We start from the raw sequence: 25,220 nt of genomic DNA, 5'->3' as shown, positions 1-25,220 counted from the left end.
TTTGGATTTTTTTTTTCAAGTCGGATGTACTGTTCGAAAATTAAAATTATAAGATCAAATCTTTGGGGTGCATTTAGAAGCCCTATAAGTAAAATTAGAGGGCTGCTATTTGCACACCCTTTTTCTCTTTTTTTCTCCTACACACCCCACACACTTACTTCAAATTCAAAATCTCTCAACACACACCCAACCCATTACTAAAATACCCTCATTTCATTACACACCCTTCTTTCTTTTCCTCTATTTTTTCTCACGTTCACACCCCCCTCCCCCTATTTTTTTTTTTTTTTCTTCTTCTTCTCCAGCCAGCCAGCCAGCCCCTCCACCCAACCCACCAAGCCCCTCAACCCCCTCAACCGACCCACCCCTCCCTCCCTCCCCCTCCCCCTCCGGCCTCCCCCCTCCACCCAACCCACCTAGCCCCTCAGCCCCTGCACCGACCCCCCCTCGCAGCACCACCTCCTCTCTCTCTTCCCCAGCCCACCCCAACCCAGCCCCGACCACCCCTCACAGCCCACCCCAGCCCCGACCCACCCACTCAGCCCCTCACCGGACCACCTCATTCCCTCCCGCACCCCAGCCCTGTAGCAGCAGCACCTCCTCTCTCTCTCTCCTCCCGCGCGCAGCTGCGCATCCGTTCGACACTGGCCCGCCGAAAATGTCACATTCGTTCGGCAGGCATCCGTCGAACGATGTGAGTATTGTTCGGTAGGCACCCACCGAACATCAAGGACCCGTTCGGCAAGTGCCCGCCGAACCAGCTACTCGGAGAGAGAGAGAGAGAGAGAGAAGGGCACGCCGGTGGTTGGAAGCCGCTGCGCGCGGTGGCTGGAGGGCTGGGGTGGTCAGGGCTGGGTTGGGGTGAGAAGGGGCGGGGCTGGGGTGGTCGGGCCTGGGTTGGGGTGGGCTGGGGCGGGGCTGGGGTGGTCGGCAGAGATGGTAGAGAGAGGGAGAATGGTGGTGGGCGTGGCTGTGCAAGCTTGAGAAAGATGGAGGGGTGTGTACGGGGGGGGGGGGGGGGGGGGATGGGAATGGGGTGTGTGGGTGAGGGGAGGGTTAAAGTGGTATTTTTCTTGAGGCTTTTTTTTTTTTTTTCAAAAGGGGTGTGCAAAAAGAAAAAAGAGGGTGTGCAAATAGCAGCCCTCTAAAATTATTATGTGAATTCCTGAAAAATGCTTTAAAATGGGTTTCTTTGACCTTGCCATATTTTATGTCATCATGATAATAATCAAGATATGAAGAAAAATTCTATTCCAGAAATGCGAGTTAGTTTCTGTGGTTACATATGTTTCACTTCCATCTCAGAATTTCTTGTAAGCGGAAACTAATGCTCCTTTATAAACCTGAGTGAGATCTTTTAAAGCTCCGCTACTCCACGTTTGTTCATCATGGAGCATATGATTGTATTGTTTTTTTTTTTAATTTATACACAGTAGTTTGGATTTTGTTTTACAAAAGCTTAGCCTGAGTTAGGAACCTTTATTGAAGTAAATACAACTATTCTCTCAAAATTAAATAGGAAACTTGAACCACAAGCTTTCATCTTCAGTAAAGAATATCCGGGCCTTATTCATGCCTTCAACCAAACATATGGCAGTGATCTTTGCAACACCAGCATAGATCACTGATATTTGGCAGTGATCCTTGGTTTTTACTTTGAACCTCCAAAAATACAGCAGCATCTACTAATCAGAATCAGAACCTGATAGTGGCATTTGAAAAGAATCATTTGGTTCCATATCAGTGATGGAAGGAGGTAGGTGTTCATTAGGTGCCGGTCTAGCCCTGTCTCTCCTTCTTGGTCTACTTCCGTCCTGTACGATGCAAATAAAAAGGGTCATCTGAGTGATCTCGATTTCCGTGGAAAATAAAATGTAGAAACGTGTGCAATTAATACACTGCTAAATGAATTACTTCTATGGAACTGCTAAATAGTCTGTTCCTTTTTTCTTTCTTAATGTTCACCTCAGAATTTGGCTGACTTGGTTGATTAGGCACTGGAGTTTTTTGACTCCTCCGAAGCCAGATGGTACCAAAAGACATCAATGCTGCCAGAAGCAACATTGGACCAATCCTCGGATCTCCCATGCGATCATAGACTCCACGTAAAATCCCACGGAGGCTTTGCTTAATGGTGTTTGTTGAAGGAATGCTTCGGACACCTCCAGACCATATTGGTTCTGAATCCTCAGGAACCAGATGAGGAGTTCTTGTTCTCTGCAATGGAATCAGATTTTAAATTAAAAAAGTTGTTTATGGAATGCTCATATGAACATGCCAAGTATATTTACATAGAGAGGAAGATCTCTGGAGTCACCATCCTTGATTATTTGTGAGATCCATTTAATAATCTGCAGAAAAAAAGGGAAAACAAGCAACCAACTAAGAACAGAGCCATATGACATGCCATTTGAGGCATCTATTTTAGTTTAAAGCATTATGCAAAGTGAAGAAATTCTCAAAACATAGTTACTTACCTCTGGAATTTCATCTGAACCATTGTACTTTGCCACAAGCTGTGATGCAAGATCTAATTCCTGGTCTTGCATCGCATCCCATATGCTTTTCGGCTTTTCCTCAGGCTTCTCACTCTCTTCCGTCACATTCCTTTTGTAGCGTACAATAAATAATTGAGGTACATCAGTCATATCTGTCCTTGGTCCACAAGTTTCATGGCTGGTTTCAGATTGGAGGAAGAAGAGACAATATCTCTGAACAAAAATTAAATATTTAGTAAGACCCCAAGACGAAAATCAATTCCATAGTAGCTCAATGCCTGCTACATAAAATGTTGATGTGTCTTTATATTTACCACTATATAGCATACAGAGCAAATAGTGGAATTGATACTATTGATGAGTGCATGCATTTGATGAACATAAATCTCAAGAACACGATTAATGAAATAAAAGTTAAAAGGATAAACACAAACAGATATTCACCTTTTGGGCTTCCCCATCAAGCCAAGCAACTGTCAGTCGTTTACTTTGAAGCGCACCTGCTGCTGGTGTCATAGATCGTTCTTCATCAGCTGGCCTTGACTCGACTTCATTCGATAAGGTTTCTTGAACCCTGCGCATAGTCTATCAAACTTATGTCATTCGCACCAATTGCTAAATTTGAAAAATATGAATGTATATTGGCATAGATAAATCAATTCACTGTACACAGGTGGACTGATCATATTTATCATATCATAGGTTTGTCACTCTTCTTCACTTTTTTTGTTGTCTAAACTTGTACTTATGTGGCTATAAATAGAAAATTTCTTCTTTCATCCATAATCACCCTAAATCATATTTCCGCCTGTTCGTATGATTAATCGTCTGGGCATAACGACAAGTCACACAAGGCTTAACATCATGTTGTTTGGGCCTAAGCCCTTCCTAGGCTCCTAGCCCCTGACCTACCAGGCTCCTCCTAGGCCACGACCTCTTAGGCTCCGGCCTCCTAGGCTCCGGCCTCATAGGCTCCGGCCCCATAGGCTCCGGCCTCCTAGGCTCCGGCCTCATAGGCTCCGGCCCCATAGGCTCCGGCCTCCTAAGCTCCAGCCTCCTAGGCCCCGACTCGTGTCAACTCACTCGGATCCTCGAGACCGGTGACACGTGGCGCTCCTACAGTGCAAGTCATCACAAGGGACACGTGTCATCACCAGATTGGTTGACACTCTTCCAAACGTACTATAAAAAGGTACCTTCTTGTCACAAAAAGGACAACTGACTTGAGCTCTGCTCTCAGATCTCTCTAAACACTGACTTGAGCGTCGGAGGAGCTTTGGCCGGCACCACACCGGTGCCCTTCCCGCTCACTTTTGTGTACCTGTGCAGGGTGCTTTGGATATCAGTCTCTCTCATTACTCACTAGTCGGACCCAGCTACCCGTTCCTGCCCCACTTCGACGTGTCATCCACTCAGTGGCGGGTCAACGGGCCTACGTGGTTCGACTCGACGTTGACTGCTCTACCATTTTTGAGCATCAACACCGCCCCATAAAAAATAGTTTTGTTCTTTACCAAATAAACATAGTAATTTTCTAGAATGAAACAAATTGGGTTCAAATTCTATGAAAAAACTTGATCTACAACTGAAACAACTCTCCAGCAAATGATCTAGCCATAAATTTTCCAAAATCCTATCACACAAACCACAAATTAGAGCAATGCTGTGGAACAAAATGACTTGAAAGACACTTACTCCACGCATTTTACTGAGTTCTGGGCCATGCCTTCCTGCTATAACAGCACAGTACCAAGTAACAGTATCATATCCAGCACGAGAATAGCCTTGGGCATCACAACCCAATTCCATGGACGTTGTACTCCTCAACTGAGGAAGTCCTGAAAGAACAACTTGTGAGAAATCAAAAACGGCCTCTCTCTGCTTCACCAATTTGGTACCATTACAGAGAATGGACACTGATAGAAGATTCTTTGACAATCACACAGCAGGCCAAGTATTCTTAATTTAATAATTACAAAAAAATAAACCCTCAAGTGTTGACTTGGAGGGAAGATACGCCAAAAAGCTACTAGCAAGTTAGCTCAAATCGCATGTCATTGGCTCTGCTCAAAGTAAGACTTCTTAATTCCCATAATTCGCCAAAATACGCCAAAAAGTAAGACTTCTTCACTTTGCATAATGTTTTAAACTACAATAGATGTCCACATTGTTGATAAAGCCTTACTAAGAAGTCTTCTTAGTTCTTAATTCCCATATTGTTGTCTTCTTAAACCTCATATGGGAATTAAGAAGTCTTACTGAAAGTTAGCTCACAGTTCAAAGCTAATAGCAATTTTGGCATACTTTGTTATATTTTTGTTAGGTAGGTCCAGTTAGTAAGGGAATTTGATAAGCTTGTTCAGTATAATTGTTTGTCTAAATTAGTTTAGTTTAAGATTCCACATATATTGTTAGGAGGTTATGGTCATCTGCCGACACATATAAGCCTTATAATAAATTCTTTTATATTAAATGAAGAGCAGTGTAAGAAGACAAGAATAGTACCTTGCTGTTTATTTTGTTCCATGATATTTAAGAACCATGGATTGTTAACAGATCCTGAAATGCAAAACATACAGCTTTTGTTATCACATGAAGCACACAACTTTATCAAATTGTGGAGGTACTGAAGTTAAGATAGTAACATGCCATGGTACACAACAGGTTTGACACCAGGATCTTTCAGAAACACTATAGCAGGTGCAGATTCCACCTCAAACCTGTTGTCAATCACAAAAATAAAAGATGCATAAATTTTAGTATCCAATTTACAATAACAATTCGGTTTCACCTAACAATATTAGTTTTCATATTATCATAGATCCGAATCAGCACAAAATTTAAGGAAAACTAAAAAACTATCCTCATCCATGAATAGCCACTTACGAATTAAACCAAAAAGAAGATTCCTCTTCTCGCCACAGCACGAGAGCAAAAGAAGCATGAGCCCAATAATTTTTAGCAGCTTGGCGTACAAATGGAGCAGCACGCTCCCCTGTTTTTGAGAAGATAATGACTTTAACCTATGAGCCAGGAGAACAAAAACAATAAGAATTTAAGTATTCAAGTAGCTAGTCATAAGTAATAACAATGAATGGGAGCATGTTGCAAAGGAAATTATTTACATTTTAATCAACTAAAATGCATTTGAAAAATACATATTAATTTAACACCTCTAAAACGCTCAAAAGTATCAGAAATAAAATAATGACAAATGTCATGAGTTGTATAAGGATGTGTCTGATTCAAATGCATCAAGGATGACCTTAAAGGTACAATACCTTTCTAAGCAAAAGCAATTTAAAGGGGTCCAGTGACATTAAAGAACTATCAACTATGATGCATGACAATAATTTCTATTGCCTTTGTTCTTAAGAGTGGCATAGCTTTTCTAGGTGAGCACAAATAAGATCAGCAATCAAATTCAAAGAGAAGGAACAAAACTACAATGCAGGATAAGAACACTGCTGAATTCTATGCAAAATACTGTAACTACAATTGTACCTTATGAAGACTAACTTTTGCTAGAAAATTCTGCCCCTGAAATTGAAGTGCATGTTAATATCATTTTGAGGTGGGTTAAAAAGTGACAGGAAATAAAGAGCATAAATTTCTCTTTTGTAAATTCTAATCACCCCAAACCTTTTTATAACAATCTCAACCTTGAATCTTATGAGCATAGGTCCTATTTAATCTAAAGTTAGGGAAGAGAGGGAAATAAATTTTCTCATAGAATTACCAGTGACTCCTTTGTGTAGTAAAGAATACGAGGTAAACCAAGTATGGTGGTTGCAAACCAATCTGTAATTGAGTCAACCGAGAGCTCTCCTTCAAACCTAGTACAAAAGTTCATACTCAGATACCATTCCATGACTAATGAAGAAAACATGGTTTGTTGCAGCATAAAGAAGGAAAAAACAAAAAAAAGGACCTTGCCCTTATATAGAGCTACAGCAGAGTATTGAAAATCTCCTGTAATTAAATTCAATCCTTACAATGCTGTATATGCATAGTAATGACCTTAGACCTAACTGAAAACCTCACCTAATAAGACAATTGGCAGATTTACACCCCAGCGGAAAAGCAACAAGAGAAGGTAGACCTGTATAAGAATGCTATCTAGTTAGACACAAGAAACATGAGAAAATGAAAATACTCAAACAAAATGAGTTTCCACCCAAAAGAATCCATAATAATAAATTTTTATGATTGTCTAGGTTTTTCAGCCCCTTAATCCTGGCACCAGCCAGAACAATAGTTACAATGCTCATGGATGGGAATCATGTTAATTATGAAACAGAGCAAAAGTGCAAAAGCATTCTGCTGTAATTACAAAAAAAGAAAAAACTATTGCAAGAAATATAAATAGATACATACATATAATATTATATATAGGTATATTCACACACATCAGAAAATATAACTTTTACACAATTTGGTAGTACCTTTTACCAAACCCCTTTTTTCAACTCCCAAATTGTTAGCAACTAAAATTTTCGATAAACACAGAGAGAGAGAGAGAGAGAGAGAGAGAGAGAGAGCGGGAGGAAGGAAGGGGGGGAGGTGAACTAAAGCAGCAAAGAAGCTTTGGCAGCTGGCAATTCACACTTATATGTATAACATATAAATGATGCAGTGTCATATATAATAAATAGCTTTCAAATTTCAAGAGTGAATTTCAAAACCTACTATGCCCCTAATTTCATTTACATTTAACCATTTGCTTATCAAAATATGCATGTTTGCTAGCTTATTTTTCAGTTCACATTCACAAATTCCAAGACAGCAGTTAAATAATAACATAGGCTTTGTTCAATAATAGTGTGCAAAACTGATCATTTAAGTAACATACTACTTACCATTCCTGAAGAAGGGTTGTCCAGTTGGTTTTTTCTCAGCAAGATGTGTTGCTAGCTTAAGGTCTCCAAGATCCACCAGACCAGTTTTTGCCGCACCATCCAACAAAGCAGCTGAGGTATGGAAACAAAGTGATCAAAATCTCAAAGCAGCTATCATCCTTCATATAAGAATGGGCTCACAATTATGTTGATTACTTCAAAAGCATCAAATTAGAAATTATATGCTTATATTTTAAATTCTTTCAACATAAATACAAAACAAATTTACTAGCAATGGAAAGAACTAGAACCAATGGATCAATCCTTTATTCTTTCTCTTTAACATATACCCAACTTATTTTTGAGCTATTTTTGTTGGAATTTGATATTCACGGACAACTATGTCAGTGTCCTTGTAATATAGAATGACATCAAGTTTTTAACTATAACTTCAAGCATGCAATCCTGTAATACAAATTTAGAAAAAGAATATGCCACAGTCAAGCTAAATGGTTAAAGGATTTATGTCCCCAAAACCAACAAACAAAGTAGTAAAAATAAGGCCTCACTCTGTTGAGTGCATAGACTATAAACTAATCACATCTTCAACTTTTTGAGAAACCATCTCAGATGTAGATAAGAATCTTAAATTGGGTGCTCGAAGATGAAAACATACCAATTCGTTTCCAGGCATCAGCAAATTGATCACACCTTTTGCTTCCAAATGAGCACAACTGATCCAAATTAAAATGGGCATGAATTAAGAGTCAGTATATGTCTAACTCCAAAAACAAGAAGTTATCTTAGTGTCAAAATATGATAATAAAAATATAAGGTTTTATTTTAAATTGCCTTGAAATCTATACTGAAAATGGCAGCACATGGTATACAGATTCTGGTATATGTTGACTAGAATATTTTCTATCAAAATATGTTAGTCTGTTGTGTTATGCATATTGCTCATTAAGTTACAGAAAACTAAACCTCTGATCAGTCTGATGGAAAGGAAGGGGACACCAGGATAAGATAAAAGCATATGCTGGTTACAGTTGTCATGATTCCTGACATGCAGTGTGATTTAGAAAGTGACTTTACCTGAAATAGTGATGGCATGTTATTCTGAAACATGGCCTGGAAATCCTCGGAGGTAACGACGGTGGGTTTATGATCTTCAGAATCTAATACAAAGACAAGATTATATTCATTCATCAGCCTACAAATATTGAAAATCCTTTGAAAACATTTTTAAGTTAGTAATAAAATTAAAAAAAAAAATGTTACAGTAGATGCAATTATAATATGATTGACAAGTTAAGTTCTTAACCAACCAGAAGCAACAGAGTCAAGTAAAGGAAGGTCTATGTTTGAAAAGCTTTCTCCTGCATATTGCTCTTTGGCCTTCTTAATTACATCCTATTGTCAAGAAAATGGGCAATTATTAAAACAGTGTAACACCTGGCAGAGGTCAGAGAAACAGAACATGGATGGCACTAAAACTAGACATGAAAAGCTTCCATGTTGATAAGTTGGAATTTGAGCAAGAACTCACTATTTGCTCAGCAATCCCAAATATGTCATAGTTTCTTTTCCAGGATGGATTCGTCAGCAACTCATAAGCATATTGAATCTGCAATTGATATCTCAATCCCATAGTTATAGGAATAGCATTCAAGAAAGAACAGAGAACAAGGCCAAATACTGACTACGAAAAACATTCAAAACCGGTGACGCAGCAGTTATGATATTACTGGTATTTGAATACATTACAGTAACTTAGTGTAATGTATTTGAACCAGGCCTTGTAGTGTATTTAGAAATTCAGCAATACAAAAAATTGACCAATTCAACACCTCTATAATCATCTGATAGAATGTTTGATAACATTATGCTCAATGAAGTTTGACAATCAAAGAACCTACTGACCTCTATAAAATCGAGAGTATCAGGAGCTTGCTCACTCGAATTCCTGAAATGACGAGATCTCCTAGCTATGTAAGAACAGCATATGGCATATCCTCAAAAACACACTCAATAGATTACACCGCTAACTATAAACAAATAACTACCATCACACAGACACACACATGCTTATGCTGTGTAACAGAGTGCTTTTACTAATAATAGTTATACCTCTCTCGCGATTAAACTAGTGAATTCTGCGATTCAAATCATCAAAACGACATGTAAATGAAAGTAAGCAAAGAAAACAAAAATTTACCACAAGGTTGAGAGATTGTCGTAGGCCTCCTTCACTTGTTCAATGGAGCTGTACCTCCTTACACCAAGAACTACAACAATTCACCATCCAAACCAATTGTTTGAAAATCATATACTAATATATATATATATATATATATATAGAGAGAGAGAGAGAGAGAGAGAGAATTACCGTCGTAATGAGAGGGAGGGAAGGATTTGGGAATCACAATGAGCTGGAAGAACATAGCTCCACAGAAGAGAACCAGAGGCAGCGAGTAGGCTTTGATCGTGGACGCCATGGACGACGAGCTCGTCGTCGCGGCCTCGGAAGCAGGCCTTACCATGATGCTCCACCGCACCGAGTAATTTCTCGTTCCACAGAGAGAGAGAGAGAGAGAGAGAGAGAGAGAGAGAGAGAGTGGGAGAGTGAGTGTTGGTGCGGTTGAAGCGTTGAGCCCAAGGCCCGAAGTACAAGTCCAAGTGAAACTGTGAAAGTGAGTCACTGAGTCACAAGACTCACAACACGGTCTTTAAAAGTCACGCTCCATTTTCGTTTTTACCGGACACGTGTAATCTGATTATTGGATTTGTAGGAAAGTCAATGAGCATGAGATTAGAGTTCGTTTGGAATGTTTGCAATACACGCTAAGATTCCTTTTTGGGCCCATCTGTAGAGGTGGAGAGCCCAAATCTACCCAAATATGACAGTAGGCCCTTTGCCCAACAACATTGGCCCACAAAGAATGCATATGTGCTACTACGGATGAGCCCAAACCACCAATGCCTTCGAGTTAGTGATTTTTCAAACCAAACCAACCCAATGAAAGTGAAAAAACCGAATCAAACCAAACCAATTGAAGTCAAGTTGGGTTGGTCGGTTTGATCGGTTTGGGCTTGGCCCAAAATACAATTAAAATTTAGGCCCACATCATAAATGAATGAAACTATCTTTAAGTTATAAAATTAATGTCTTTGTTTTCTACACATGAACCCAATTCAATGCATGTCTGCTGCTTTTATAGTGGAATAATTACAATCATACGTAAAACAAGAAAGCCATATATGTGAAACATTAATATTAATATATTAAGAACAAAGTCATGTGAAAGATTAATATTAACTTATTATGATATTAAAGAAGGCATGCCAAGAAACTAGAGAAGGTGAGATGAGTTTCCATTATTTTGAGCCTTTGACCATTCTAAACAAGGTGAGATAAGAAACTAGACATGTGAATATTTAATTTAATTTTTTTATTTTTAGGTCGAATTGGGTCGAGTTTGATTTGTTATTTGGAACCTCAACCCACTAACCAACTCATTTGAGGCCGGGTTGGTCGGGTTATGAACCGACCTCTCTAAATTAGGTGTTAGAAACCAAACCAACCCAACCCATTTTGGTCGGGTTAGTCGAGTTCCGTCAGGTTATGTCCACCCCTATGTGCTACTATGGTCCACGCAACATCTAGATTCTAGAACAACATGAGACCTTTGTAAAAGAGGAAAGCACTTATACTATCTACTATTTTTGGGGTCAAAGGCCCAAAACCAAGGGCCGAGAGATGCATGTGGGTCCCACATGTAGAAATGGTTAAGTGAAAAAAAAAAAAAAAAAAGAATAATGAAAGTGACAATAAATATTGCAACTAAACCTATTGATCCTAGCTAATTAAATCTTCAAGTAATAAATGAGTAGAGAGCTAAAGGGTTATGGTACCAAGTATTGAGCGACCCAAATCCGGGACCAACCTAAAGAGAAAATGGTCCATGATTGAAAAGTTAAGAAATGCATCTTTATAATTTTTAAAAAATATATAAATCTTGTGCAAGAAAAGAAAGAGAAAAGACTATGAAAACTTGTTGAGGAATGACTCCTCAAAGGCATGTAAATTAATTTAGGGGTGTGGTACAGTCCACTCGGAGGTGCAGTATTTGACAGTCTGTGAGTAGATCTAGGCTAAACAAGGGGTGGCTAGCTAGTGTCCCCAAGTTAGCCGACCATATATGGTAGCTATTTATTAGTACCAAAAAGGCCAAAATCGATCAACATCTACTCTACCTCAATGGCCTGAGAACCAACCTATAAGCGTAAACCTATAACATAACCCATAACTGAGGTGACCCAACCTCAAGCTTAAAACAACAAGCCTACCACCTATGGTTAGTGTATGACTGTACGTACACAGCTTTATGAAATGAATGCCTTTAATATAAAGCACTGACAACATTAAAATTTAACCTAATTGATTATATAATTAAGCTATGATAGCTATCTATAACATATATGTCCTTGAAATTTGAAAATATCATGCATTAGTTAAGTACGTAGTAATGTCTTGTATGATGAGGTGTTAACTCTTATTATTTATTGTCAATTAATTTTAAACTAAATATTTCATTTTTATATTGGTATATGAACAAGTTTTACAGGTGTCAAACTCAATATATATATATATGTAAAAATATATGGAGGCCGACACATGTTTTGGTGATTTCATTATGGTGTGGAACCTGTGTACGCCAACTTATTCAACGTCACAAACTCACAAGTCACAACATGCCCTTATTCATTTATTTCATTATATATATATATGGGCTTTAATGTCCAAGCAGCGACCGAGTGTTCTGCTAGTTGTGACGTAAATCCAAACCTAATTAATTAATCAATAAAGCATAAATATATGCAGTGATGAATCTGATGATTACCATTTTAGAGCATGCATATATACACAACGTACTGTTGGAGCTTGAATGGTAATTTCCTAATTGGTAGAATACCATGCATGCATGTCAATATGTCATAGCAACCTACCTAGCCGCTCCATTACATATATATATATATATATATATGTCTGCTACGACATCACGACAACACTATAAATTAACATGTCATATCCCACACATTTCACACCTAATGAATTTAATTTCCAATTTTCCATAATATATATTGTGAAACAAAAAGCTTATTTAATTTAGATGAACATACTTTTTGTGTTTACGTTTCACATCACAAATTAGATCATAATAAAAGAGATAATTAAATACAAAATGTGTATATACTCCTTTTTCTCGTATTGTGGCTGTGGCCGGCCCCAACGCAATAATAAGCTAGCTAGATCAAGCCTAGATCTCACTTTACAACCGAATTTGGTAATTAGTTACTAATTAATTATTGATCAATCAGTACGTACTGCACAGCTTACACAATTAGTACACGTACAACGTACTGCAGATAACATGTAATTAACGACATACATTTCTAGGGGATCGTTCAGCACAGACAAAAAAAAAAAAGGAGAGAACAGAAAAATATACAATTAATTAATCTCATGTACGAATTAAACTAGACAATACAGACGCAGAAGTTAGAATTAAATTAAACTGGTGAATTAATTAATTTGATGGTCGGTTAACAAATAAAACACCAACAAGTAATTATTTATTAATTAACTTCATACACCCCACCTGCCTTCCATCATCGATCACCTTCATAATCCACAAATTAGTTCTATTAATTATTTTTTGCAGGTAGTGGAGATTTTGTTACTTTATGATCATCATCAAAATCATCACCATAACACATACAAATGTTTGTTAAGCCCATATCTCGCTGATCACATTTTCAGGACCATTATTGTTGCATTGTTCGGAAGTAGTCCAAGCATCCCCGACTTCAAACCCCATCATACTATAGTGGTTGAGTGCAGCGAAAAGCTCACTGCAATATTCAGACTTACCACATTGCCCCAAAACTTCACTGAAATCCAGATGTGACCCCGCCGTGGTTGACATGACTGCCCCTGAAGAATTATCCATCAGTATTGGAGGCTCAAAATGGTCACAACCACTAACACCAACAATACTAACATCATGATGGCCAAGTGGTACGTAATTACCATATTGCCCCTCAGTTGCGCCACCACCAACAGCAGCAACAACACCAACACTACCCTCCTTGCCGCCGCTGCCGACAGCTCTTGACCTTGACAATAGGGTTTCCCAGGCTCTTAGAATGTCAAGGGATTGTGGTGGTGGTGGTGGTGCAAAATGGTCATGAGTTCCGGCCGTTTGATCATGATAAAGTAGGTGACCTGATGCTGACACGTGTGGATCAATATTATCATTGTTATGGTCATGTTGGGTGCGTAGTTTAGACTCTCTAACAAATCTGGCCTCAGCTTGAAGCCTGGCGCTTTCCCACTGAGCAATGTGGCTGAGGTTGGCCGTGTTCTTTGGATCGGCATCGGCGGAGCCAAGAATGGCAGCCTTAATGGGCTTGTGGGTTACCGGGTCAAAGCCTATCTTGGCCAGTCGTTTCTTCAGGTGTGTGTTCCAGTAGTTCTTTATCTCATTGTCTGTTCTCTTCGGTAAGTGCGCAGCTATGGAGGACCACCTAATACACCAACACATGAAACACATTCTAGTGTGAGTGTAATACGGACATATACTACTACTACATATATTCAACGCAATAATGCTAGTTGTCTCATATTTTTTTATTTGTATCTTACTTAATGTGTCATTACTTTATTTGAAGGGTATTTCTTTTTTCTTTTTTAAGTTTTATTTTTTAATTTGTAGTGTCCAATGTATGAATGCTATGTAAGATGGTATACAATTGTGGTATAAAAATATGATAAGTGTAGCATTACTGTATTCAACGTATATATATTTTTAGAATAATGCTATATTTACCACATTCTTGTACCATATTTTTATATCATCTTACGTGTCATTATTTTATTGGACAAAAGTTTTTCTTTTTCTTTTTCTTTTTGGATTTTTGCTTTTATTTTTTAGTTTTCAATGCATGAATGCCATGTAAGTTGACACATAAGGTGGTATAAAATTATGGTATAAAAATGTCGGATGTCTAGCACTACTGATATTTTTAACGTGTTGTTATTAAGTAAATTAATAACAACATGTTATCAATGTCGCAGTCACATTAAAAATTTACTCCTATCCATATATATTACTATGGACACTACTTGGGTCACCCCTTGGGGGTACCCCAAGGTCATCCCTCTCACTAAAATCGCAATGTTGGTAATGCCGGCGCATGATCGGAACCGTTCATGTTTTAGATCACTTATTATAGATCATTTCTGTAAAAAATCAAGTCAATCGGAAATCATTTGATCATATAACTATTGTTGCTTAAATAGAAAAAATCAACGGTTCGATCAAAAAATCACTCTTTAATTGAAAATCATCAATTTTTTTTTCTTAATTGATAACAGTTATATAATTAAACGATTTTCAATTGATTTGATTTTTTACAGAGATAATCTTTAATTGGTTATCTAAAAAGTGAATGGTTCTGATCATATACCGGCATTGCCGAAATCGAAATTTGAGGGGATTGGGTGACCTTGGAATAACCCCTAGGAGCGACCCAAATATTTTCCTATTACTATTTTGAGTAGTGCTAGATATACCACATTTTTATACCACAATTTTATACCACCTTATGTGGCAACTTACATGGCATTCATACATTGGATACTAAAAAATAAAAATAAAAAGAAAAACTCTGTCCAATAAAATAATGACACATAAGATGGTATAAAAATGTGGTATAAGAAATGTGGTAAGTATAGCATTATTCTACTATTTTTCACATGCCCTTTGCTGTCAACTGATAAATTGATAATAAGGAGATCCAATTAAGTTATCTCCCTGCAGTACTATTTTTCTTTGGTACGTGTTATGGTAGGGCAGAGACAAGTTTACAATGATGCTTAATCTACAGCATATATAGCTACGTACACGTACTCTAATTAAAGGGCATATTGACAAGCACATTATATCAAAATGCATGTGTTTAAGTTAAAATTAATAATATTACCATTAAAATTTTTGGTATATTTTCAGTCCCAAAATGTGGATGATGAGGTAGGTAGGTAGCTTTCAAGTTCCCAAAGTGAATGAATTAAGTACGTAGCTTGTGCTATAAATTAAGAATAATAAATTTATATTTACCTGTTGCCTAGAAGTGCATGAAGTTGAATGATGGTTTGGTCTTCGTGCAAACTGAAATTTCCCCTCTTAATATCAGGCCTTAGGTAGTTTCTCCATCTTAGCCTGCAACTCTTTCCGCACCTTCTTAGACCTACATATATATACACACAAACAAAACACACCAAAAATTTTAGATCAGAAAATGAAGTGTATGTGAAAGAAGCTAGACATATAGACGTTAATTAAGGGTTTAATAAGTAACTACTAACCAGCTTTCTGAGGCAAGGAACGCCAGCTTCCATGGCCATGTTGTTGAATGAAAGCTAAGAGCTTTTGGTCCTCTTCAGGAGTCCATGGACCTCTCTTTATGCCCAGCGGCAACGTCGTCGACGCAATACCACACCAGCTTCCAGACCTTCGTCCCATCGATCGATAACTCGATCTCGATATAATACAGGTATTAAATCTATAATACTAGATTAATGAATAGACTATTAAAGGCTCAAGGAGGAGTGTCCGGTACTTTGAGCTTAAATAAGTGAAAACAGCCTACAAGGAATTGATGCGAAGAAAGATTGGGATTTCAGAGAGAATTTTAGGGTTGGCTATTGGCTTATGACTGCGAATGGAGACATTTCATTAGTACTATTTATATTGGGCAAACAAATGGGATTTCTTCAATGCTTGCCAATCTATTAATATCTATATGACCAAACTACCTTTCATCTTTGCCCAAAAAAAAAAAAATATGACCAAACTACCCATTCCTATTCTGTATGTGTTCTTTTTTTTGGACTGACTATTCCGTATGTGTTGGATTCGAGATTAAATATTGCAATATTTAGTTTGCGGTGGATCCTAGTAATCTAGCCGTTACGATGATTGATGACTCTTGTATCCATGCAACTAATTAAGATTTCTCCCCCACGTCTAGCTGCACACATCAAATCCCTACATTTAAATTAGCCTTTCTATAATTAGATTATATTCCACACAGAGTAATGCGTTTTATTAGGGTTGATTAGGTTTAGATGTCTTAAAGAACAGTCTAAACACTAAGTTGGTGATGTATCACATTTTAAAACTATATATTAATTACGTGAATTTGAAATTCACACATTCTTGAATGCGTAATTTTGATTAGCTATTCTACTTATTTCACATTTTGAATGGCCTACCCCTACAAGACCTTGTTTTAGCAAATTCCAAACTTCCAGGACTATTGCGTTTAGCTCCTATAAACTAATTATATAATTCGAACATGCATGGACCCAACTAGGGATATGTTTCGGACAGATCGGATCGGAAATAGAGTGTTCCAATTCCAATCTAAAAAATTTCGGAATGAAATTTCAATTTCAATTTCAATTCCAAAAAAATCGGAATTTCAACATCTCAATCTAATTCGGAATTTTTGGATTTCTCAGAATTTTCGGATTTTTTCAGAATATCACATTTTTGGAACTTTCGAATAAAAATTTGAAATTTTCAGATAAAAAATCAGAATCTTCATGTTACCTTTTGTTATTAGTAAAAACAAACAAAAAAAAATTAGTAATTACACGTACAAAAAATTTGAGTGTTTTTCTTAGCATTTATGTTATTATGATACACACATATATTTATAATGTACATATATTTATATTAATAGTATTAGTTATTTTTTTTAATATATATGTATGTGTATGTTTGAAACAAATAACAAATTAATGAAACATATAGTAAAAAACTAAATAAATGATATAATATTAATATAAATATGGAATAAATTGACATAATTTCGGAAATATCGAATCGGAATGCCGTTGGAAAATTTTGGAATTTTTTGGATCGGAATTCGGATTGGATCGGAATTTACAGATACATTCCAATTCCAATCCAAATTAATTCAGAATTTTCGAAATTCAGAATTTTTGGATTTGATTCGGACGTTTCAAAATTGAAAATTTTTGGATTGAAAAAATCGGTCGGATTCGGATTTTTCAATCCAAATCACACCCCTAGACCCAACTGATATTTTACGAAAATCTAAAAAGAAAAGCATATGGTACCCAATAATAAGCAAGTCCCGGCCATTTTAAAATCCCCCATCATAAAAAAATAAAATAAAATAAAAGGTCTATAGTTTTTGTTAATTCATTGCCAAATTATAAATACGATGGCCACTATTTAATACCGTGACCCACGCTTAATTTCATGCCAGCCTTTTAGCTAATCATGTAGTGAATTGAATGTGCAATTTAATTACTCAGGAAAACAGTAGTCTGCAATTTTATATTTCAGTTTAGTCGAAAAAGAAATAATTAATATTATTGTGGTCTATTTCAGGATGATTTTATTCAATATGCATTTTCTATTGTTTCAAATCCAACCCATATGGCCATATATGAAACCTTAGGAGAAAAACTCACCTGTTGCAGGAAGTTTCTCTCCAAACCCTAATATTTCGTTATGAACTCTTTTTAAGTGGTCTTAATATTTTCATATATTCTGTTATAGACTGACGTACTCTAACGCTTTTTTTTTTTTTTTTTCTGGCTGAATGCATATTCATGGTCTTTATTATTGTACAGAATCTCAGACTGATCCACGGACCAATTAAGCACAAAATGACTATTCTACCTCCCAAACTCATCGATTCCATGCTATTGCTGCGCGTGATATTAATATAAGCACGTGCGAACTTGTTGTGCAAGGTACGATTTAAATGCCACTTCACCAACTCAGTTATTAATTTATTATACACTGATAATCTCGATCAGCTAGCTCTGAAATCTGATCACAACCTTGTGTGATGATGACATAGGGCCAAATTCAGCCATTTCTACTCATTCACTATTTGCACCTTTTTTTTTTGGTCGAATTCACTATTCACTATTTGCACTTGTGGATGAAAAAATATTCATATTTTATAGTTTTTCTTCCTATACATCTCTATGACTTGGTTCATTGCTCGTGGTTTAAGTTCAGTTTCCAAATTCTGAGTTTTACCTAAAACTCGGGAATTAAATAATACATCATAAGTCATAAATAATAATTCTATACCCTAAAATAATTTACCTTCAATTCTAATCGATACCACGATACGCTCCTATTAATAAATGAAGAGATGGAGTTGAGGGGATACGTTTTTTAAAGTTGTGGTTGAGTTCGACCAAAAAAAAAAAAAAGTTGTGGTTGAGAGGAGGGCCGGGGGTGCGCGTTGGGGAATTTCAGTAGTTCATGAATGGATTTTAAGGCAATTGAAGGACCACTAATAAATCATAAATGGGTCCCCCACTGTCTCTTTTTGACAAAGAACACATACTGCAGGTATCAGCCCCTTTCTTTTTTTGGTCCCTTCTTAAGTCCCATCTCCATTTTCGATGCATATTATATATGTATGTAATATAATATTATATTTCTCCAATGATGCCCAATTGGCCAATTCATTTCCTTGAGATTTTCTGAGGGGATTGTGCTTATCAGAACTCACTAAGGCCTGGTCACCAAACCGAGGCCCGCAAAAATAGTGGCTCAAAACTGATTCGGGCCAAAATGTTTATGTTTGATCTCATTTACTTTCAAATGTGCGACAAATTTATTAAGGTTAAATATCTATAAATTTTATAATTAATTTTAATTTAATTTATAAATTATAAAAAATATCAATTTGGTTTACGAACTTTTTTAAGTTGTACTAAAATAATACAAATGTTAACTTATATCGAAAAATTTAACGGAAACTAGTCATGTTCACAACAAGTGATCATATTTTCAGGGGCATTTTAGTTAGTTCATCACATTTTTATATGACCAATTCTATTAATTTTCGGATGGAAGTTAACATTTGTACTGTTTTGGTACAACTTAAAAAATTCATAGAACAAATTGACATTTTTTTATAATTAGTAGACCAAATTGAGAATCAATATAAAATTTGTTGACCATTTTGTATTTAACTCAATACACAATTTTTACAATACACGATTAATATAATATGATATATAAATGTCTAAAGTTTAAGATGCTTAATTTATTTTCCTTGATCGAGATTTTTTGCGGGAATTGTGCTTATCCAAACAAGAAACAATATTTTATTCTATGACAAATTTTATAATTTACTTTTTTAGTCATGCATTATAAACTTAAGAATTTATGATTTCATTCAAAGCATACTATACTAACCGTAGCGTATTAATTACGCTAAACGAGATTTGGTAGTCGAAAGCCCGGAAGGAAGTGTGACGAATCTATCATTATTTTGCTTGCATACTGGTAAATTACTAAATTTACACGATTAAGAGAAAGGGATAAGAGCAGTGATAGTGAAGTAAAAGTATATATAGCATAAGTTTGATACATTTTAATTTTAACAAAACTAACTGCAAACTTACTAGCTATTCATTGAAAAAATGCAAACTTACTGTTACTAGTTACTAGTTTACCACTAGGTTACTAGTTAGCTCAGTGCGCTACATCACTGTGGCAATTAATTTGTCAATGAGTGCATGCAACTTTTTGGTTTGGTTCTTAATTATTTTTTTATTTATTTTTTTGAGAACCGAACGAACCTACTTTTGTATTGTATTTAATTTGGTAGCAGGTGGGAAGTGTGGAACCAAGTCCAAACTTATTAACTTACAATACTATTTTACCGAACCAAACTGCACCCAGTTAATTTTTTTAACTTTAAAGTACATTTGGTACTGTTGATGATGATGTAAAATGAATAATAATGTGCAGTAGTTTATGGTCGAATTAATTGTACTGATGTTTTGTTTGTCTGAAATATTAAGGCCGTTTTATGACTGCGTACCTTGGGCTAGCTAGCTATATAATGCATAATGCGATATTTTTGGAGATATATATTTATTCTGGAGTATAATGCAAAACATATGTGCATGCAGGTTAGCGGGAAATCATTCATGTACATATATATACATATAATTATATCGGTTGGCTAGTTTTTAGAATTTGGTCAATTTAAGTTGTGAGAATAAGTGCAGTAATGAGCTAGAATTAAAATGTGTCTATGACTCAATTTTAGGGAAGGAGCATATTTTGATGTTTTGGGGGACCTAAAACATAAATCATCATTTATAGAAACTAGAAAGTTTGGGGACAAAAACTTCATTATTACACCTCTCTCACAATTAAACTTTGAGCAAATTATATTTTAATACTTTAACTTTATATGTTGTTTCAAGTTAGTACTTCAAGTTTGAAAACTTAAAAAATGTACCTCAACTTTTATTTTGTGTAAAAAACATACCTCCGTTAGGTTTTCTGTCAATGAAAACGTTATCTGCTGACGTGGTAAGAGTGTTTTCGTCTTTTCACCACATTAAAAAAAATTAATATTTTTTGAAAAAAAATTTTGGCCAATATATCTAAGATCTTTGATAAAACAAATTTGGTTCTTCTTCCCCACTTAACACCACCCACCCCCCTCCCCCCCCCCCCCCCCCCGTGACGCCCCTATCCCACCCAACCCTCCCTCGGCGCCCCTCACCCTGTAAACCCCCCCTCGGGCGGCCCCTCTCCCCTAACCCCCCACCCTCGTGACATTCTTATCCCGCCTAACCCAGCCCCCTCACCCCACAACCCCCTTGCCTCGCCCCTATAACTTAGCCCCGACCTGACCTGACCCGACCCACCCCCTCCCCCTCACCCATGCCCAACCCACCCCCTCTATTTCTCTATGCCTCTCCTCCCTCCCTCTCTCTCCCTCCAAAAACCCACATCTCTCTCCTGCCAGCAATGAAGAAGGTGGTGGTTTTGGGTAGGGGTGCTCGGGTGGAGGAAGAAGTTTTTTTTTTTTTTTAATTTTATTCAAAGGTTTTTCAAAATTCTTAATTTTTTTTACATGTGGTGAAAAGACGATAATACTTCTGTTAAGTCAGCACATAACGTTTTCACTGACAAAAAACTTAACGGAGGTATATTTTTGACACAAAATTAAAGTTGAAATACTTTTTTATAAATTTGCAAAGTTGGGATACTAACTTTTTTTTCTTCTTTAATTAAAAAGTTGGGATAGTAACTTGAAATAACATATAAAGTTAATACATTAAATTGTTATTTGCTCATAAACTTTCTATTTTTGGTTGGCCGGAGTTAATCTCTTTTTATCACGTACATGAATGTCATTATGTCATATATGCATGTCATTATGTCGATATATTTTTACTAGCTTTGTTTCGATCGAAGTTGCTAGGCCAAAGAATAGGCTGATCATAATATCTTTATATGTACAAGTACCCGAATCTGTACGTTATGATCATTTCCTGAGCATTTTTTATCTTTTTGGGTGAGAAGACTCATAACACTGAAACATATATGATTTCTTTTGCTGTTATGATACTATTAGCTATGCAAATGATGTGAAAGTGGGGCCAGGGAGAAGAAATTAATATTTGTACGTACTAGTAATATATGGATGATGCATATATATGAGCATATCATATACATGCGTACTTGCTTGTAATAGTTTCTCACCCAGCAGTCCATGACGTACTGCTCCAAACTCCAAAAACCCATTATTAGCGTATGCACTACTCAATCCTTTTCCTTGTGTTCAGTTCAAAAGATCTTGTACGTATATGGGTATTTTGACTACATACTATATATAGATGATTAGATGAACATTTTTGGGATATCCTCCACATATATATATACCAGCTGCAGAAAGACAGGAACCGATCGAAACAGGCTCTACTCTAGTGAACACTTACTTGTTCTTGAACAATCTATAGCTTTTTTTTTTCGGTAATATATATAGCCATATATAGCTTTTTAGCCAATAGCTCAACAGTCATTTTATTTTTATATAGAAACGTTACTTTTCCTCGTTTTAACCTAAAAATGAATATATATATATATATATATATGCATGCTGAAAATAAGTCTTTCTGAAAAAATGATAATATATATATATAATATACATGGAGTAGCTAGACTTATGATCAGTTTTAGATCATCAGGATCCCACCATCTGACCAGCATTAACTAATTAAATTAAATTAAGATAGCAAGCTTGCACCGAGAAAGGAAAGATTTTTTATATATACAATGCATATATTCACACATAATATATGCATATGCATTAATCATACCCATCTCTTCAATCTTCATGGTTGTGTAAAGTAATATTATTACTATTATATCGTTATTTCATTTATTATATATCATTTATATGCTACTGAATAGATGTATATATATATTGTGCATATATAAGTTAGTCAGCTTGTTTCTACATGAATCTCTTTTGGTTGTTCAATACGTACTCCAACACATATACTACAAAAAAGAAAGATTTTTTATCAGATCGATAAGACATGGACAGAATCCAAAGCTAGCTCGATTAATTTCTACTACTACCCTCTAGTACTGACCCTCCACTTTATTAAATGCCGCAATTTCTTTAGTTCGATTAATTTCTACTACTACTCTGTAAGCTCGATCAATTGCAGTCTAGACATTTGGTACTTGAATAAAATTTTATATATATACATAAAGTTTTAAGTGTGAGATCTTATATTTAGTGTTAAATGTAAAATGAGGCGGATGAGCTCACTCTATATATGTAGTTTTTCAACAATTTGAACCGTCTATTTTTTAGTCTTCTATTCATAGATCATCCTTACAAAAAATTAATTAAATTTAAAATCATTTGTATATTTAACTTTGATCAAACAAATAGAAAATTTTTATCAAAAATATTTGGTTCGTCTAATTGTTTGATCAAAGTTAGATAGACAATTGATTTTTGATTTGGCTAATTTTTTGTAAGGATGATCTTTAAATAAAGACCTAAAGTATAGACAGTTCGGATCGTTGAAATACTATATGGAGTGAACCTTATGAGGGATTCCACAAATAAATTTATTTTTAGGATCCCACAATTGAAGGAACATGTGTATATATACGGCTCTTAATTCTTCGTTTAAGAGTAAATTAGAGATTTTTTGTGGGGTCTAGCCTATCTTATAGATCCATGATTAGAGTCATATGTTTTCTTAGTTTTCATTTGAAGATCATCGATGATTCCTAAAAAATTTAGACGAATTGAAAATTATTTTACCATTTAATTAATTAAATAGTCATCATTTCACAAATAATCTCTTATTTACCCTAAATGAGGAACCTCTCATTAAAAGGGCTCTATATATGCATAAGTATAAGTATAAGTTGTATAACCTCTAGGGCTGGGTCGGTATCGGTTACCGAACCGCCAAACCCATACCGATGATCAACCCGCAAGCCACGGTATGGCCAGAAATGGAACCGCTGCTGCTATCGCCACCTTCGGTCACCGACAGCTGCGGTTGCGGTTCTTGTCGGTTGCGGTTGCGGTTCTTGTCTGTCGAGGTGACTTTGAGGAAGAGTGCAGCTGGACCATCTGCTCACGACGGCGCACATAAGGAATAGAGGAGCAGGGAGAGGAGAAAGGGCGGTGCATGGTGGCCGGTGGCTGCAATGCAGCGGGTGGGTCACAGTCGTCTATTCGTCCGTCGAGGTGACTTTGAGGAAGAGTGCAGCTGGACCATCTGCTCACGACGGCGCACATGAGGAATAGAGGAGCAGGGAGAGGAGAAAGGGCGGTGCATGGTGGCCGGTGGCTGCAATGCAGCGGGTGGGTCACAGTCGTCTATTCGTCCGTCGAGGTTGTAGGTTGCAGATTGCAGATTGCAGTAGTATGTGTATGGGGAAGAAGAGCTCACAGCAGGGGAAGAAGAAGAGCTTGCAGCAGGGGAAGAAGAAGAAGCTGCTGCCACCAGAAACCAGAAGAAGAAGAAGAAGTGGTCTCGGTAGGTCGGTTTACCGACGGTTCTGGGTTATCCAAACCGCGATCGCCGCCGTGGAACTTCGGTTCGGTCGCCAACCGCCTAATCGGTATCGGTTCACGTCGGTATCGATTTCCGTCAATATCGGTTATGGCGGTTTCGGGCTGCGGTTCGGTTTGGGCGGTACACCGACCCAGCCCTAATAACCTCATATACAATCTAAATAATATATATTATAATATATATAATATCTTCAAGCTCATTGAGTTACGAACGTTCGCACATAACGCCAAGCGCTCGATAATATATAATTTTTATATAATGAGCATTGGGACCTAATTTTCGGCATTAGGATTTAATTCTGAAATTTTAGACAACATTATTTTGTGATCAGTAGCACATTCGCATTTGAACGACTCTGTATATATCTATACATAGTTATTATTCAAACCCTTTTTTTTAGAATGATCTAAGTCAAAGCATTCTATTTAAAATAAATTAATTGGCAATAGATAAAATAAATCAAACCTTTATTTTAGATTGTAAGATATAATCGATCTATAATTTTTTATGTGAGATTCTGTACTCTCATAAGCTACTTAAGGCCTTAAGGGTAGCTATATAACTTAATCTCTAAAAAGTAAAAAAAAAAAAAACATGCATTAACTAATGTCAGTGGTCTCGTCTTTAAAAATCAGTAGTAACAAAAATAATGTGATAGATGGGTGAGTGTACGTTTAAAGTCAATATTATATAATTTATATGTAACAGTTATATACGCATTAAGTAGGCGGCATAATTATGTTGCGCAAGAATATATAAAATAGTTGTTAAATTTGCTTAATATATTCTTGGTCGACGATCCTGTCAAGTTGTACAAGCTAGTCACTCATCAGCTCATTGTGTTGTTCCTCCAAGACTGGTCGAGGCTTAATATACCACTAGCTAAGTACA

General features: G+C 36.4%; 1 protein-coding gene and 1 pseudogene across 1 annotated transcript; both read right to left on the bottom strand.

Moving 5' to 3' along the window:
- Window positions 1–1,353: 1,353 nt before the first annotated feature.
- LOC147274988 (DNAJ heat shock N-terminal domain-containing protein) lies at window positions 1,354–9,968 on the bottom strand. Its single transcript, XM_086256295.1, has 20 exons — window positions 9,726–9,968; window positions 9,555–9,624; window positions 9,260–9,302; window positions 8,886–8,963; window positions 8,665–8,749; window positions 8,432–8,514; window positions 8,013–8,070; window positions 7,358–7,468; window positions 6,543–6,600; window positions 6,238–6,334; window positions 6,003–6,038; window positions 5,385–5,521; window positions 5,148–5,218; window positions 5,004–5,057; window positions 4,194–4,336; window positions 2,943–3,083; window positions 2,478–2,711; window positions 2,292–2,351; window positions 1,966–2,217; window positions 1,354–1,814 (listed from the first exon to the last, which is right to left on the bottom strand). Exons 1-20 carry the CDS (start codon window positions 9,877–9,879, stop codon window positions 1,686–1,688), a joined length of 2,094 nt encoding a protein of 697 aa, XP_086112421.1. The 5' UTR covers window positions 9,880–9,968; the 3' UTR covers window positions 1,354–1,685.
- Window positions 9,969–13,128: 3,160 nt separating this feature from the next.
- Window positions 13,129–15,924, bottom strand: LOC147274987 (transcription factor MYB106 pseudogene; annotated as a pseudogene).
- Between the last annotated feature and the right edge of the window lie 9,296 nt (window positions 15,925–25,220).

Source organism: Dryas octopetala, chromosome 9 (assembly GCF_963921425.1).
Source record: "Dryas octopetala chromosome 9, drDryOcto1.1, whole genome shotgun sequence".
Classification (NCBI taxonomy): domain Eukaryota; kingdom Viridiplantae; phylum Streptophyta; class Magnoliopsida; order Rosales; family Rosaceae; genus Dryas; species Dryas octopetala.
The sequence above is the reverse complement of the archived record's forward strand: the minus strand, read 5'-3'. Positions and strand labels throughout refer to the sequence as shown.

What these genes read in the sequence shown, in the direction of transcription:
- LOC147274988 (XM_086256295.1), bottom strand. Translation starts at nt 9,879, where the DNA reads ATGGTAAGGCCTGCTTCCGAGGCCGCGACGACGAGCTCGTCGTCCATG. An exon ending in CAAAAGTTAGTCTTCATAAG is followed by an intron (nt 5,522 to 6,002) that starts GTACAATTGTAG and finishes CCTGGCTCATAG; the next exon opens with GTTAAAGTCATTATCTTCTC. An exon ending in TTGATGGGGAAGCCCAAAAG is followed by an intron (nt 2,712 to 2,942) that starts GTGAATATCTGT and finishes ATTTTTGTTCAG; the next exon opens with AGATATTGTCTCTTCTTCCT.